Source organism: Colletotrichum destructivum, chromosome 8 (genome assembly GCF_034447905.1).
Source record: "Colletotrichum destructivum chromosome 8, complete sequence".
NCBI lineage: Eukaryota > Fungi > Ascomycota > Sordariomycetes > Glomerellales > Glomerellaceae > Colletotrichum > Colletotrichum destructivum.
The window spans coordinates 1,018,947-1,033,778 of NC_085903.1; the positions used below are offsets into that span (position 1 = coordinate 1,018,947).

Consider the following 14,832-nt stretch of genomic DNA (forward strand, 5'->3'; position numbering starts at 1 on the left):
CCTAGTATATCCCTCCTGTGTGGTATTGAAAAGGTGTAAGTGCTCCCGTGACCAAAACCTTTACGACGGCACGCTAAAATGACGACCTTCTCTGCACTTCAGGTTGATTGAACCCTTTCTTTCCAAACCCTAACTTGGGTAAGAGCTGTCCAAGTTCTTATACAGTTGCAATACATGCAAGAGAAGCCCTTCCACCTTTCTGCATTCAGAGCAAACAATCAGTATTCCATGTAGTGAACGCCTGTTCCACCGGCGTAGAACGAACTGAATCCCCCGGTCACGGTCAAAAATACAACGCAAATCTCGTTAGCCCAGTTAGGCTAAACACACAGTACCGCAGCTTTGGCTTGGTAACCAATTCCAGGGACAGGTCACGTATTATCTCCTGCTCTCAAAATCCTCATGCCGTAACTTTCCTGCCAGAGCACTTCAACTTCTGGAAGCCAGTATCAGCGGTACTAGGTAGGTGGTTCCTTCCTCGACAACTAAGCCTGAACTGCCCTGCATTTCCTGGCATCAAATTTTCACATCTTTATCAACCAACCTTGCCCTCCTTTCTCAACCCACAACACAATCTTCACCCAGAACAAGCTACCAAAGCCAGTAGGACTTATACTGAAGTTCTCCAACCTACCTTGAACCGTTGCCCATAATCACTCAGCTTGGGGTTGCCAACTGTTTTTCCTGCTTTTTCCTTTTTACAACAAGCCCCAGGATTTCAACTGAAGCCCTCACACCTACGTTGTGGACTCTCTGATCGACTTCACTTCTCCGTTCACACGAAATTCACCTTGAACGGGCTAGATCTTACAAAAGGAAAGAACTGCCGAGTTGCGGGATCTTGGCCTCACCTTCTGGGCTTGTGTGGATCGCGTGCCTTCACACTCAGTCATCTATAAAGACTCACTTCACCTTGGGCTTTCAGATACATCCCTTTCTCAACGTTACACAACTTCGAGCTTTGCCCTACCCTGCTCACAAATTATTTTAAGAGTTAAACTTATCTCAGGATCGAGAATACCATCAACGACTGGATTTATCCCCTGCCGTGACCTCTACTTACCTGAGTTTCTCCTCGGCATTCTCTGTCTTACGCCTCTCCTTCGCAGCTTGGCTTTTCCCTCTTCTGATACTTGAATTCCTGCTGCTGCTACTTGCTCATTTCTCCCAAGTACTCTTTCTCTCCCTCGCCCATATTGGTCTCATCTACCTAGGTGAACTCGACGATACGTCTCCCTTGATTCACCCTATATCGCCGCTAAGGAACGGAGAGCCATCCACAATGACTTGCGACAAGAAGTCTGTCCGACGTGGAGAGATGAAGCTCGGAATACCCAAAGACGGCAAGTGCCACCCAGTAGTCGGCAGGACATATCAAGAGCAATGCGATCATCAGCTGAACATCGTAACCGATGTATTGACCGGCGGAAAGGGCTCTCTGCCCGAGCTACCTCGCGACAAGTTCCCTGAACCGGCATTTTGGGACGAGCTGCGGGGTAAGGAAACAAAGACGAGCCAGTCGATTTCTGGCAAGAAGAAAAAACAGATATCTGACGAGGCTGTGCCTCTTAGCCAGCCAACTCTTTTCGAACTGATGCTCGCAGTCGTGCCCGTGGGCCACGAAGTGGTCGCTATCCTTTGGTCCATCGATACCCTAGCCGTCGGCAGGTTAGCATCTGCTTCCAAGAATTGTTCTGATGCCGTAGCTATCTACGTGGTGCGTTCCGACTCGGTACCGATCCGTCCCCTTCCAAAACCCTAACTTGCCGCAGTCTCGATTCCACCTGCCCCTTGGCGACTACCAAGACTGCGACTGGCTCCCGGCCGCGCTTGGCGGCATCGATGACACTCGCCGCTCGACGATTGGAATTGGTCGTAACCTTTTTGTCAGGGGTCGAGATCGCAGCATCGTTCCCAGCGCTATAAAGGGCATCCCGAAAGCGTGGCTGAGCCATGGAACTCGCAACACCCTGTGGAACATTGCACAGGATAACAAGGCGGATGCGAACACATACGAGAAGTTTTTCCCGTTTCTGGTCAATCACCACAGACTTCTCCACGCTGAGGTCAGGTTGAGTGCCGCACATCGCGAGCAAAATGTGCCCCTTGCAGAAGTTACCAGCCACCATCTGCGGGAGATTTCATACAACGTCCCCTTGTGTAAGTCAGTCGAATACTTGATGAAGACTGATGCTAACGGAACAACAGTGCGGTCTCTCAGCCAGTATGGCGGCGCTCTGAAGGCTCTTCGCTTGTACGAAGTCCCCATGATGGACCTTCGGATCATTGAGATGATCCTCATGGCCTGCCCTAAACTTGAGATCATGGGGATCATCAAATGCGAGCTCCTCCATGTCGGTCACATCAATGACATCCTCGACCTTGTTCACTGGAACTCGAAGAGAGTAGCAAAGAACCCGATGAACCTGCAATTCTACCCCCGGGCCTACTCTAACCGGTCTAACAACTGCATTGGTACTCACACCGTCTCCTGGGACCCGCTCAACACCAACGTTTTGACCAGCATCTTTGCCACGGTCTTCTTGGCTGCGATGAAAGCTCTGCCGATGGGCATCGACCTTCTTTCCAAAGGCCAGGAATTTCGAAGATTCTTCGATCTTGTCCCGATGAAGCCCGGCCAGGGTGCGGTTTTCCTTCACCATCTTTTTACCTGGATTGACGCGGCCGCGAGCCCTCCGTCATACGTTCTTCTTCCGGACGATGTCAAAGAAGACCTCGAGGACCAGGTTGTGATGAGTCTGCTGATGGGCTGTGATCGAAAGTTGAAGCGCCGCCAGAGACGTGAGCACTTTCAAAAACACACCTGCAGCAGATGCAGCAACACATTTATCAGACCCTTCTTTCGCCCGGAGATGGACACGCGGCGGCTAGAGTATTGGGTCTGTCGCGTCTGCGACTTGCATTACGCCCTGAACGGCGAGACCCACCATCGGCTTACCGAAAAAAGGGATCTCCTGGACGCGTTCTTTTCCTCGCCGGATGGAGACGTGCGGCGCCCCGGCCGGTTTATGTACCAAGAGCTCCAAGACGTCGTCGCGCCGCTGCTCGTCAACCCCTTCGCCCGCTCCCCGGCCCTCGAAAGCGTGGCTCGCATTGAGGCGGTCCAGAGCCACCATAGTCTGCCCCAGGTGCAGGATCTCGTCGCGCTCGAGAGGGACTACGTCGTCCTCGGAGCGTCCGGAGAGGCCGCTTTGCTCGACGTGGTCGACCGGATGAAGGAGCTGCAGGGTATCTATATGGACCATCCGACGCTGACAGAGCAAGCCGTTCCCGAATGGGCCCATATCAACAAGAAAAGGGCTCGTAACCAGTCTTGGGAGTACGTTCTCTGGAAGAACTCTGTCAAAGATACCAAGGAGCACCAGGAGAGTCGGTTCTGGTGAGGCCCGTTCGACAGAACTATAAACCGACCATTCTAGTAACCCTCGGCCCCGCGCCATGAGAAGACAAACTCTGGTTCTTGAGTATGCTTTTCTTTGCTTTCGCCTGGGAAAAGTTGTGAAATGACAGGGGGGGGCGACTCAAAGAGGATAGAAAGAAAGGTTAGAAAGAAAGGTTAGAAAGAAGAAAGGGGCGCATGGCTAAATCCCAAGACAGAAGACAGCATGGTGCAGTTAGACATACAGGAAGAGGGGCTGTCTAAGCAAACGAGGCTCTGGGGAACGATGGCAGTACTTTAGCTTGGTTGGTTTGGTTTGATTTCTGGCTTGGTTGGCTTTTTATTACTGCGTTTTGGTACTTTGCACGTTTTTTCAAGGCCAACTGCACCTCTTTCATCTGCGATGGCTGTAGGTTAGCATAGCCCTGAAAGTTCACAGGCAAGAGACTTGGTTTCATAGACAACTAGGCATCCGTTGCTAAAAGTACTTGAAAATAGGGCAACAAGTGGTATTGCTATTCCCAAGATTCTGTGTTTGGATATTCTACAAAGTGATACATCTATGATAGTGTGATGGTGTTGTTGTTGTTGTTGGTGTTGTACAGGTTTATTAAACACTTAACTTCTCGTCCCGCGATCTTTTTTAGCCTGGCTCATCTTCAGCTGGATTCTCTCAGGCCAGACATTTCAAACACCCAGTGGCTCATACATGGGAAGAAAAGGACCAATAGAAACAGGGAAGGTAGATAACGGCCATGCTCACTAAGACTTTGAGTGGTGCTGCGCCTCGGACGTCAGCCCAACCACATTCTTCAATGTCCCGAAGCTCAGGCAGTCACTGATCCTATTGACGCCGGAGAACAGCATGACGAGCCTCTCGACGCCGCAGCCCCAGCCGCCCGTCGGCGGCAGCCCGGCCTCGAGCGCCTGGATGTAGCTCCTGTCGAGCGGAGCGTCCCTGGGCGTGACAGGCGCGTCCACGTCCTCCAGGGGCGCGGGATCCTTGCCGGTGCCGAAGAAGCTGTGCTCGGCGAGCTTGCGCGCCTGCACCGACGGGTCGTTCTCCTCCTCGTACATGTTGGCCAGCTCACGGCCGTTGATGAAGAGCTCTGTGCGCGCCGAGACGAGCTGCATCGTCTTGGGGCAGACGAAGCTCTTGGCGAGCGGCGACATGCATGTCGGGTGGTGCGTAATGAAGAGCGGGGCCTCAAAGGACTTGGGCTCGAGGTAGATGGCCGCCAGCCGGTCGAGGAGCTTGGGCATCGTCGACGGAATACCGCCGGGCACCTCGACCTTGGAGAGGGCCAGCACGGCGATGAGCTCCGAGTAGGCGTCCTTGCCGGTAAGCTTGGGTAGGCGGAAGCCGAGGGCTTCCTCAAGGGCCGGGATGAACTCGAGCTGGCGGAAGGGGCGGACGAACTTGGACGCGTCGATGGGCTCGAGGGATGTGAGCTGGGTCTCGATGAGGTGCTGGCAGTGGGCGGCGAGGCCGGCGAGTAGCTCCTCAGTGCTGGCGATGAGATCAGAGAGGTTAGTGTAAGCACTGTAGAACTCGCACATGGTGAACTCGGGGTTATGGGTCCCGTCGATGCCCTCGTTACGGAAGGCCGGGCCGATCTCGAAAACCTTGTGGACGCCGCCGATAACGAGGCGCTTGAGCCAGAGCTCGGGCGCGATGCGGAGGGAAAGCTCCTTAGAGGGAAACTCGGTGGCCTGGGTGGTGAAGGAGCGCGCGACAGCGCCGCCAGCGTTCTCGGCGAGAATGGGCGTTTGGAACTCGAGGAAGGACCGCTCGTGGAGGTAGTCGCGAATGTATTTTGTGATGTGTGAGCGCAGTCGCAAGGTATCAGCGACTTTGGGATTGACCATCATGTCGACATGCCGCTTGCGCGACCTGGTCTCCGGGTCCGTCAGGGTGTGCGGGATCTGCTCCATGGTTGGCGCGAGCAGCTCCGGGAGTACCACAGCCCGGATGGTGAGCTCGCCGCTGTTCGTGCGGGTGGGCTTGCCGGTGATGGCTGCGCTCTCGTTTAGCATACGTCAACGTCGTGGAGAAAGCACACTCTCTGCTGACTCACAGATGTGGTCACCCCTCCCGATCAACCGGGTAAAGAGCTTAAAGGTGTCAATGTTCATGTTGGGGACACTGCCGAGGTTGCGGTAGCTGATCATGCCCTGGATCGTCTCGAACTCATTGGCAATGGTGACGAAGACGAGCTTTTTCCCGTGCAGGCGAATGGACTGGACGCGGCCTGTGGCCCTGTCAGCAAGGCGCCGTTGTTTGTTAGGGATGATGGCCGCCCTGTGCAGGGCGACTTGTATTCATTCAGCGTACCATACAGAGTGACGATCCCAGTATTGCTCGGGTCGTCCAGATTGGCATCCTTCCACACCTTTCTAAAGGTCGGGACCGACATCGGCTTCCTGCGGTGAACAAGCCGCGGGTGCGTCTCATTGTACAGATCCCTGGCGCCGACCTCCTCAAGCGCCTCGAGGCGCATCTTCTGGAACTCCGATATCCGAGCATTTTCATCTGTCTGGTTTGCTATGCTATCCCGGTTCCTCCAAGCTCCATCTTGCTGAAGTCGGCTGCTTCTACCACTTGACTGCCCGACATGGAACTGCGCACGGCAGACGACCTGCGAAGCGCGCACCGTCGGCCGCAAAAGCCGTAGACTCTGAATGAAAGTCATTGCATCTGGTTGCCTCCTGTTAGCTTCGTTGTCCAATGGGGTATAAATGCATGAAAAAGCGTGGTTAGGAGTAAAATGTCAGATAATAGGCGGTTTAAATCAACCACAGCCGAAGCTGTGTAAGTCGCAGCGGTTCTGAATTGCTTGCAATCATCATATGAGGAACAGGGAGGGAGGAAAATCAGGGCATTGTAGGAGACTTACCACCATAGTCGCTCAAGAAGATTTGGGCTCTTCTTGAGGTGGCCAAATATGAAGAAACAATGCGTACGGAAATTTTGCGCCGCTGCGGTTTTATGGTGGTCGTTGATGTTATCGATAACGCTTGACGCGGGAAGCGGGATAAACCGGCCCGAAGATGGGCGTTCATCTCAAACAGCCGCTGATTGGATCTTTTTGAAGCTGTAAAGCGGGGCTCACTGGCAAGCTTAAGTCCGCCGCGCATGGGAGGAAGGTTTTGAGTCGATAAGATAAGGCAAAGGAGCTTCTGTAAAATCTCGACCCGGCGACGTCAATCACCAACCCAGCAAGCAAAGCTATCCATAACTAAACCAACGCTCTTTCGGCGCATCCATCAAAACCTCACGCCAGATACATCATCTGAACCTTCTACTCGCTCACCCCCACGAATCGCCAACATGTCTTTCTTTGGAATGGGCCGCCCTAAGCTCTCCTCGGAGGAGAAGATCGCCATGGCTGAGCAGGAGATGCGTCTGCTGGCCGACATGCACAACCGGTACGTCACCACGATATCGAGGCATCAAAGGGCCCCAGGAGATAGCGGACTCGTGCGAGAAGAGCCACCTTGCTAATGAGCAACCTGCTTGCCCTCAGCCTAACCAAGATCTGCCAATCCAAGTGCCTCCCCGACTACCGCGAGGCCGACCTCAACAAGGGCGAGTCCGTGTGCCTTGACCGCTGCGCCGCCAAGTTCTTCGAGACGCAAATGAAGGCGTCAGATGTGATGCAGAACGAGAGCCAGAAGAGAGGTGGCGGCGGTGGCGGCATGGGAGGAGGCATGTTCTAAACAGCAAAGCAGCGACGGTGTACACAGGAATGAAGAAGAAAGCATCACGGAGCTTAGGAAGGGAAACACGACATCGCGTCACCGTTGGACGGCCGGTCTGCTCTCTGTAGCACTCCGAACGTAGCGGGAATTATGTATATCACGTATGGGATTATTGATGGGAGCAGGTTCCCGTATCGTCAACGGTCCTATTGTCACTGCACAGGGGCGTGGGATACCTAGGGGATCCGGACGTATTTTGAAGCATAACCCGCAACCGGGAGCTTCGTGTATAATATGAGGGGCCACAGAGGTCCTTGGAATCAAGAGAACTACCCTCACACCTTTCGCTTTTCTGCGCCTGTGGGGACCTGCTCCTGGTCTGGGTTGGCGTCTGGACGCGGTTGTGCCTGTGGTGTAACAACAAGACTCACTTCATTGCTCGACAAGACGGACAGTGTTTTCTCTCGTCTCAGCTAAGTGGGTGGTTCTGGATGCTCGCAGTGCACCCGACTTAAAGCTATCAGGACCCCACACACCTCGTCCTAAGTCGTAACCAAGATTTCGTCACAGACTCGTCTTTGTAAAACTCTGGGTAGGAAGCGAAATCGATGCAACTGATCTCAAAGCACCTCTTGAGCTTAGAAAAAAACAATCGAGCCTACACTTAAAATTGCGATTGTTCTGAATCGATCCACCGAGTCTAGAAGAATCGGGTTGGGCAATCTGACGACGTAACGCTGGTCTGCTTAACATATAGAAAGCAACACATGATCAGTCACATCTTGGTTGTTTAAGCCAACTACGCTGGGACACTTAAATGCCTGGCATGTATTATCAAGCCAGGCTCCATGGCCTCGGCCGGCGGGAGTCACCAATCCGATATTATCTTACGGCTGGTCTTCTTGACAAGCATTCGCTTGCCATAACACGAATTCTCTTAGTCAAGGCCCAACCAGTAACGCGTGGCATCGTCACCCTCGCCGGCAACCCGGATCCGAAAAATCGGGAACCGGCTAGCGAGGCGGCCTTGGCCTTTCTTCAGTGCGCCTCGCGTGTGTTTTGTTCTTCAACTCTTTTTTCACCCTCCCTATTGCTTTACCCTCGCCGACCGAGAGAGGGCTTTCCGTCGGTGCCGTTGTTGAGACTTGACAATCAAGACAGCACATCTGGACACGACTGTGGCGGTCTCAGACCAACGAACGCGTCCTCGTCATGTCTAGTTAATATCGGACCCATAACGGCAAGGAGAAATGAGAGAAATGCCTACCAGATCCCGGATTGTTCACGCGAGTCCAGACCACTAACGTGACGTGGGATGTCTCGCTTGTCTGGATGGCGGCGGCAGTATGACCCCTCGCGTTGATTGCCGAGAAGAGATACCAACACTTTGCTCTACGCCGGAAACAGAAAACGATTATTGGTTAATTTATGAGCCAGGAGGTGACCGCCGCGGTTTGCCGCCAACTTGTAGCTGTTCACCGACTAAACCCAGGACTCTGATCAGCGGAGCCCCAGTCGATAGACTTTGATAAAGCAGCGCGTAATACGTAGATAGAGCAACACCGGGTCGGCACAATAATGGCCACGCGGGAAAGCTAGATAAATTGACCGAAGGATTAGAAGAAGAAAAGAGCTCATAGGCTTAGCTTGACTCAGGGTCACATAGACAAAAGAGCCTTCCTCGGGCGCCAAGATGCAAGCCACCAATTGCCGCAGGAGCCAGGTCCTGAGGCTGCACTTGACTCTATTCCTATTCCTATTGTCAGGCTTGGGCGAGCGGGCTTATGGGTGTTGCAGCGAATAGATGACCGTTGATCTCGTCGACCGCCTTTCCATGTTGTCTCGGAAACCAGGGGAATCCGGCAGAACAAGATGAAGGATAGCAGTTTTTAATGTATGCGAAGTGCGAAGAATGGGGCTCTTACTAGGATATCAAAAACATAAAACCGGCACCAAATGAGAGGAAATCCCCGTCTCCCGGCTCGTCGGAGTAGTCCCAGGATGGCAAGAGGCGAGATTATCAACCGACACCTGGGTCTCGCTCCCAAAAACAAGGCATTCCCATAAAGTCGGCCAGGTCTAGACTAGGAATCTTGTTGGCTACTTGTAAAAGGGTGGGAAGAGAATAAATAGCACCGACAATTTTATTCTCCCGTTGAAAAAAGAAATCGCACGACGGACCGCGGCGATGACAAACTGCCGGGGAAGCATTACCGAGTTACGCAGTATGGGCACCACCCCCCGCTGGCACGGAAAACGATGTCAATCGCAACTCTGTTGAGTAACTCGCGACCGAGAGCTTACATCGTAGGCTCTGTTCTTTGACTCGCTCAGATCGGCGACAGGGGATCCCTCTTTTCCTTTCGCTTTCAATCTCGAAAGTTAGGCAGACTCGGGGGGGAGGGACAGGATGATGTTTCAATGATTCAGATGAAAATGAGAGAGACAACTCTTGACCTAGCACGGGTGGTAATGTGCTGCACGGCCTAGCTTGTATGGGCTTGTTATCCAATTCGAGGCAGCGAAGGAGAAGCGTGAACTGCAATAGTACATCGTATACAGACGACATTGCCGAGGCGAGAGGCACCACACGGGGATTAGTGTGGGAGAGTGAGTTCCTGGTGAATATGCGTTGATTGAGCCTCAACCCGTAGTGCCGATGGGGTTCCTGGTGTGGCTTAGCGCTGAGTCTGTCGTCACCGCACAGGGTCGATCCCTCTCATCGTGGCACATATCTCGGAGCGGCGCCCACGGACGGGTTCCAGGGGGGGAATGGATGGATGGGTCATGGTTGGGTGGCCTGAGATCGGAGCCCGTGGGTCAACGGCGAGGTGTGAGGATGGGCGCGGCATTGACGAGAGTAGGAAGAAGGACGCAGGGAGGGATGGAGTGGGTATGGCCTGGCCGACAGGTCGTGGAAATGACGGAAGAAACTGATGTAGCATCCATTGGCTGAATTGGTGATACTGGGAAGAAGCCAGCAGACAAGTGTGAGGAGGCCTCGTCCCAGTCCCTAAACAGAAACATAAACATTGGTGTAGAAGCGCGTATGCGTATGCGTAGCGAGAGAAAGGGGGAAACAAAAGAGAGCGACGCGTATTCTGCCTTCGCTTAATCGAGAAACTATTCCTTTCTTTCCCGTCGGTCCCCTGTAGCGGAACCAAACCACGGGTGGAAGATGCCGCTGGCCTCGCTGGTTGGTGCATGATACGGGACGACAAATGAAAGGACGGATGAGAAGGGTAAGAAACAACTGAGCTTGGTTCAGCCATCTACAAGACCAGTTGTTGTTGCAGTCTGCACAATGCCTTGCCTCCTCAGCCTTCTGAGGAGTGAAACGGCAGAAAATGCCGGGAAGCGCGCCTAGCACCTGGGCTGGTTCGTTGACGAGCCTACCAGCTGGGTACGCCAGGCGTACCGCAGACTGGCCGGGCGCATGGCCAGGACGGGAATCACTTGGGACGATGGGCTGGGCAGTCTTGTGGGCAGAATTAAGGTACGGCAAGGTAGAATGCAGGTCGCATGCAGAGAATCGTGAGAACAAGGGAGATGGTGGGTAGCGTAGAGCGTAGGACTGGCGAGACGGTGGCTGTGAAGAAGCCTCGTCTCTCTGGTGCACGTTTGTTGATCCCATGCTCTAGGAGGCGCTCTAGGTAGCCTTCCCGACCAACACACACCACTGTTGGCAAATTACTACCGAGTGCATTTCAAGATAATCTGGCTCGCCAACATCAAATTGCGTGTTCTTGAGACCGGGTTGTTGATGATTGACTTGCAGGGCTTTGTAGCAACCAGGACAGAGGGAAGGGAGCGGGCGGCTGCCATTTCGAGAGCGTAAGGTCCACTTGACAATTGCATGTTAGCGGGGACATACGTTTCTCTCCTCCCGACTGAGCAGAGGCAGCCATTCGCGTCTATCCAATGTATTGTTTTGTATTGTATCCGTATTACGCACTAACAAAGTGGACGGCCGGACGCCAGGCATTGAACCCACCTCACCACATGTCAAGTCCTATTCCTGGCGTAGCACGCTGCAACCCCGAGCGCGGGTTCTTTGCACAGCCCTACTGTCCCTGGAAGAACCAGCCTCGATCCAAGTCTGGGGACTGAGGAGGGCACGCGTGGTGCACTGTCTTTTTCTGGCTGTGCTGTGCCGGCACTAGTGCACTTTTTTCCCTGTTGGATGGATGGATCATGGACCGACGTTTGGAAAATGATGGGGAGTCAGATGCAACCTGATGATTGATATCCCCTCTCTTGTGTCCCAAGATGGACCCTTGTTGCTTCTGAGGCCTCTTGTTGCCAGCTGATCTACTTATGAACGACGCGCATTCTCGTGCGCTCCGCTTCTTTCGTTTCTCCCAAATCGGGACGCTACATGCCAAACGCTGCAACTCGACCCTCGAAAACTTCCATCGACTCGCGACACCAAGACGAGGAGAAAGGGAAAAAGGGAAAGAGAGAAAAGAAAGAGAAAAAACAGAAGAACAGGCCACAGAGAGACCTACCAAAGACAACAACTCACGTACACTCTCTCGGCTCTCACCCATCCAACACTTTACTGGTTGCCCGTCCCGACGAATCGAAGCTGCCGTAGACCATTCTTCCTTCGGGCCCTCGCCCAAGCCGGCCGGCCCTGTAACGCCCGAAAGGAGAATATCTCTGACCCGGCTTACCTCACTTAGCATTTGCTGTACACTGCACGCGCAGTAGTCATCTTAAGAGAACAAGAACAGCCGGCCCTTCGAAACCGTCGCCCCGACTTCGCCCCATCCTCACGTCAACTTCTTTCCTCTTGTGTTTACGCCTCTCCACCGATTCTACATCCTGCGTTCATCGAACCTTCGTAGTTGCGACTCGAACTCTATCCCAAGGTTGTCCTTGTTCTACATAGGTACCTTCCGTCGTCCATCGTCCTGGCTTGGCGGCCTTCCCCCCTTCTGGTCTTTCGTCCACGGTTGCCCCACCCGCCTAGCGTCTCCTGGACTCCACACCTCCCACTGGCACACCCCCCGGTTCACTGCCCCCTCCCCCCCAAAGGGCCAAGACTGCAAGAGACCCGTGGTGTCCCGTCTTAGGCTCCTGCTGCTGGCTTGAACTATAGTGTGGTATGCTGCTCCTACTTAGGTACCTACCTAACGCTACCCGCAACCTTCGCCCCCTCCCCTCCTCCTCCTCCACGACCACGCCCAGCCTTGCCTTCTCTTACGCCTGTCAAAATCCGGAGACAGCGAAAAGGAGCCCTGTCTGCCTCTGAACCGATCAAACTCCTCACCCCGTTTCAGCTTCACACCAACATCATCCTCGCTCTCTCTCTCTCTCTCTCTCGCTCTCAATCTCTCTTTCTCTTTCTCTTTCTTGAACAGCTTACCCCTTGCTGTCAACCTGAACTCAAAAAAACCTCTACCGTCGTTAAGGGAAATCTGAACTCTATCTCGTCACTTCCCTCCCCTTTTCACCTCCTTCTCTTTTATCCTCTCTTTGACCTTTGCGCCTGGTTTGTTTTCGAATTTCCCGCCGTCGGGGTCCCTCGCTCGCAATCTCCACTCGTTCTTTATCCCTTGACCACAACCAGACCCCCAAAAGAAGGAGTCTCGTTCCAGCCGACCGTACTTTTCCGACAGCTGACTGACGCCTGCCCGCCTGCGCCGTCCTACTCTCAAATTGTGCCCGATCCGACACACCACACCCCCCCAGCCCCCTTCCCTCCACGACGCCTTCCCACCACTATTAAGCATCATCTCATCTCGACTCCTCCCGGGGAGTCGCCAACACCGTCGACCTGGCTACAAGGCTAGACTCCCGCCGCTCTTTGCTCGGCGGCGACCCAAACTTTGCAGGCTTCGACCAAGAACTTGCTGCACGACAGTACGCTCAGCAATATCAACAGCAATACCAACAGCAATACAACCCGCCCCAAGCATCCAGTAACCAAGGCTACGCTTTTCGCGAGGGTCTCGCTCCATCCACGATGAACGGCTCACGTCCCAGTAGCGGTGCGAGTGGCCCCTTCGGCTTCGGCTTCATGGGTGTCAAGTGGCCAAGGATCTTCTTCCTCATCGCTCTCGTCCAGGCCATAATCTGTCTGGCCTTCGAGTGGTACGTCGTCATCCCGGCACCAGACGACTTCTCGTGTCGCTTGCTGCATACTGACTGCCTCGTAGCTACGTCTTCTGGAAATTCCAGACAAGCTTGACCGATCAGGATACCCAAGAAACGACAGACGCCAATACCGACTCGCCAAGGCGGATAATCCCGACATTCCTGACGCTTTTCATCTTCGGCTTCCTGTACGAGTTGGTTGTTGTCTGGGACGCGTTGCGAGCGAAGAACACCATTCAAGTTATTGGCGTGTGCATTGCCAACCTCGCACTGATGGTTTACACTGCCATCCAGGTCGAACAAATCGAAGAGGCGCTGGGTCAACTGAGGGACAACGGCTCTCTCAAGAACCCGCAAGACAACATGTGGGTCGACGTAAAACCGTACTTGGTCGCCATCCCCTGCATCCTGGGCTTTTGTACCATTGCCATGGCCTTCACTGCCTGGAAGCTCTACCAAGTCTTTGCTTGGGACATTCTTAAGACTATAGGAGCCGACTACAGGATGAAGAAGCGTTTCCTGCACTACCAGGTATGCGATCTCGCGCCCAAGTGTCGCTTTCTGACACCAGTACTGACTTGAGCCAGATTTATATCGCACTTCTGAAGTTCGACTTCTTCTTTTTCCTCGGCTTCACTGTTCAGTTTTTGGTTATTGTTACGCTCAAAACCGACACCGAATTCGGTCTTACCATCGCCGCCGTCCCCATTACTATTGCCATTTTGCTTTTGGCTGCCTGGTTCACCAGGATCGAGAATAAGATCGGCATGTCCATCGTCATTGTCTGCTACCTCGGCGGCCTTACCTACTTCCTCTACAAGCTCGTCCGGATTTACCAGCCACACACGGAACAACAGTACAGGGCGGTGCGTAAATCGCTCACTGCCTTTGCTGTCATCACCATTATCCTCATTATTTGCACCATCGCCAACTGCATCATCTGCATGCGCAACTTTGGTGCCGGCCTGAAGAACCACCTCCGAAAGCCGTCTCGGGACGTTGAAAAGAACCCGGACCTCAATTCCATCAATCTGCAAGATGTCAAACCACAGATTGCGAGCAGAATGACGATCGATTAAGGGAAGGGTGGAGCTGGCTTGACCCGACGAGGCAAACGCATGATCAAAAGAGATACCGCTCGACTGTACAAAGAAACGACTTACGAAACAACGCCACCTTTTTTTATCCAAAAACAACCAAAAATCAAAAACCACCAAGAAATCGTGGACGGACGGGACAATGGGCACGCGGGGCCGGGCGCGTGTTGGACTGCTTGAGATTCCCCATCATCGTCGTTTCCTTCTTATTCTTTTCTCTTTCTATTCTTTTCTTGCGTGGAACACATTGCGTGTACGGCGTTGACGATGCCTGCTCTCCACCTACTGAGGGGGATGAAGACTGGCCTGAAGGCGGAGTTATGGATATGTTTCTACGTAGAATTCGCACTGGCGACTACGTCCCTGCCCAAGATGACATGATGACTTCGGGAACAGCGAAAAGAGGCCGAGAAGCCTTTGTACGCTTTGCATGTTGTCGAGGTCAGCGATTTGCTTTATACGTTTCCCTGGTGTAACTGAGCGTCGTCAGCATCAGGTACTTGAATACCATTGATAAAACTAAAGACGCAC

The 14,832-nt window shown here is 53.5% G+C and overlaps 4 protein-coding genes across 4 annotated transcripts; 3 read left to right on the forward strand and 1 right to left on the reverse strand.

The window, feature by feature from the left end:
* Positions 1–1,282: 1,282 nt before the first annotated feature.
* On the forward strand, positions 1,283–3,404 carry CDEST_12161 (uncharacterized protein; the record flags this gene model as incomplete). Its single annotated transcript, XM_062928317.1, has 2 exons — positions 1,283–1,717; positions 1,773–3,404. 2 exons carry the CDS (start codon positions 1,283–1,285, stop codon positions 3,402–3,404), a joined length of 2,067 nt encoding a protein of 688 aa, XP_062784368.1.
* Positions 3,405–3,893: 489 nt separating this feature from the next.
* On the reverse strand, positions 3,894–6,463 carry CDEST_12162 (Class II Aminoacyl-tRNA synthetase/Biotinyl protein ligase (BPL) and lipoyl protein ligase (LPL); the record flags this gene model as incomplete). Its single annotated transcript, XM_062928318.1, has 4 exons — positions 3,894–5,418; positions 5,479–5,652; positions 5,736–6,098; positions 6,298–6,463. The coding sequence occupies 4 exons, from the start codon at positions 6,461–6,463 to the stop codon at positions 4,163–4,165; spliced, it is 1,959 nt and encodes a 652-aa protein (XP_062784369.1). The 3' UTR covers positions 3,894–4,162.
* Positions 6,464–6,572: 109 nt separating this feature from the next.
* On the forward strand, positions 6,573–7,794 carry CDEST_12163 (Putative Tim10-like domain superfamily protein). Its single transcript, XM_062928319.1, has 2 exons — positions 6,573–6,829; positions 6,928–7,794. Exons 1-2 carry the CDS (start codon positions 6,732–6,734, stop codon positions 7,118–7,120), a joined length of 291 nt encoding a protein of 96 aa, XP_062784370.1. The 5' UTR covers positions 6,573–6,731; the 3' UTR covers positions 7,121–7,794.
* A 3,682-nt stretch (positions 7,795–11,476) lies between these two features.
* CDEST_12164 (Putative UPF0658 Golgi apparatus membrane protein) lies at positions 11,477–14,830 on the forward strand. Its single transcript, XM_062928320.1, has 3 exons — positions 11,477–13,201; positions 13,267–13,735; positions 13,792–14,830. The coding sequence occupies exons 1-3, from the start codon at positions 13,074–13,076 to the stop codon at positions 14,281–14,283; spliced, it is 1,089 nt and encodes a 362-aa protein (XP_062784371.1). The 5' UTR covers positions 11,477–13,073; the 3' UTR covers positions 14,284–14,830.
* Positions 14,831–14,832: the final 2 nt, after the last annotated feature.

Bases quoted from the DNA above. Each gene is read 5' to 3' on its own strand.
- CDEST_12163 (XM_062928319.1), top strand. From the start codon at position 6,732: ATGTCTTTCTTTGGAATGGGCCGCCCTAAGCTCTCCTCGGAGGAGAAG. The intron at 6,830-6,927 runs GTACGTCACCAC...GCTTGCCCTCAG, and splicing joins CTGGCCGACATGCACAACCG to CCTAACCAAGATCTGCCAAT.
- CDEST_12164 (XM_062928320.1), top strand. From the start codon at position 13,074: ATGAACGGCTCACGTCCCAGTAGCGGTGCGAGTGGCCCCTTCGGCTTC. The intron at 13,202-13,266 runs GTACGTCGTCAT...ACTGCCTCGTAG, and splicing joins ATCTGTCTGGCCTTCGAGTG to CTACGTCTTCTGGAAATTCC. The intron at 13,736-13,791 runs GTATGCGATCTC...GACTTGAGCCAG, and splicing joins AGCGTTTCCTGCACTACCAG to ATTTATATCGCACTTCTGAA.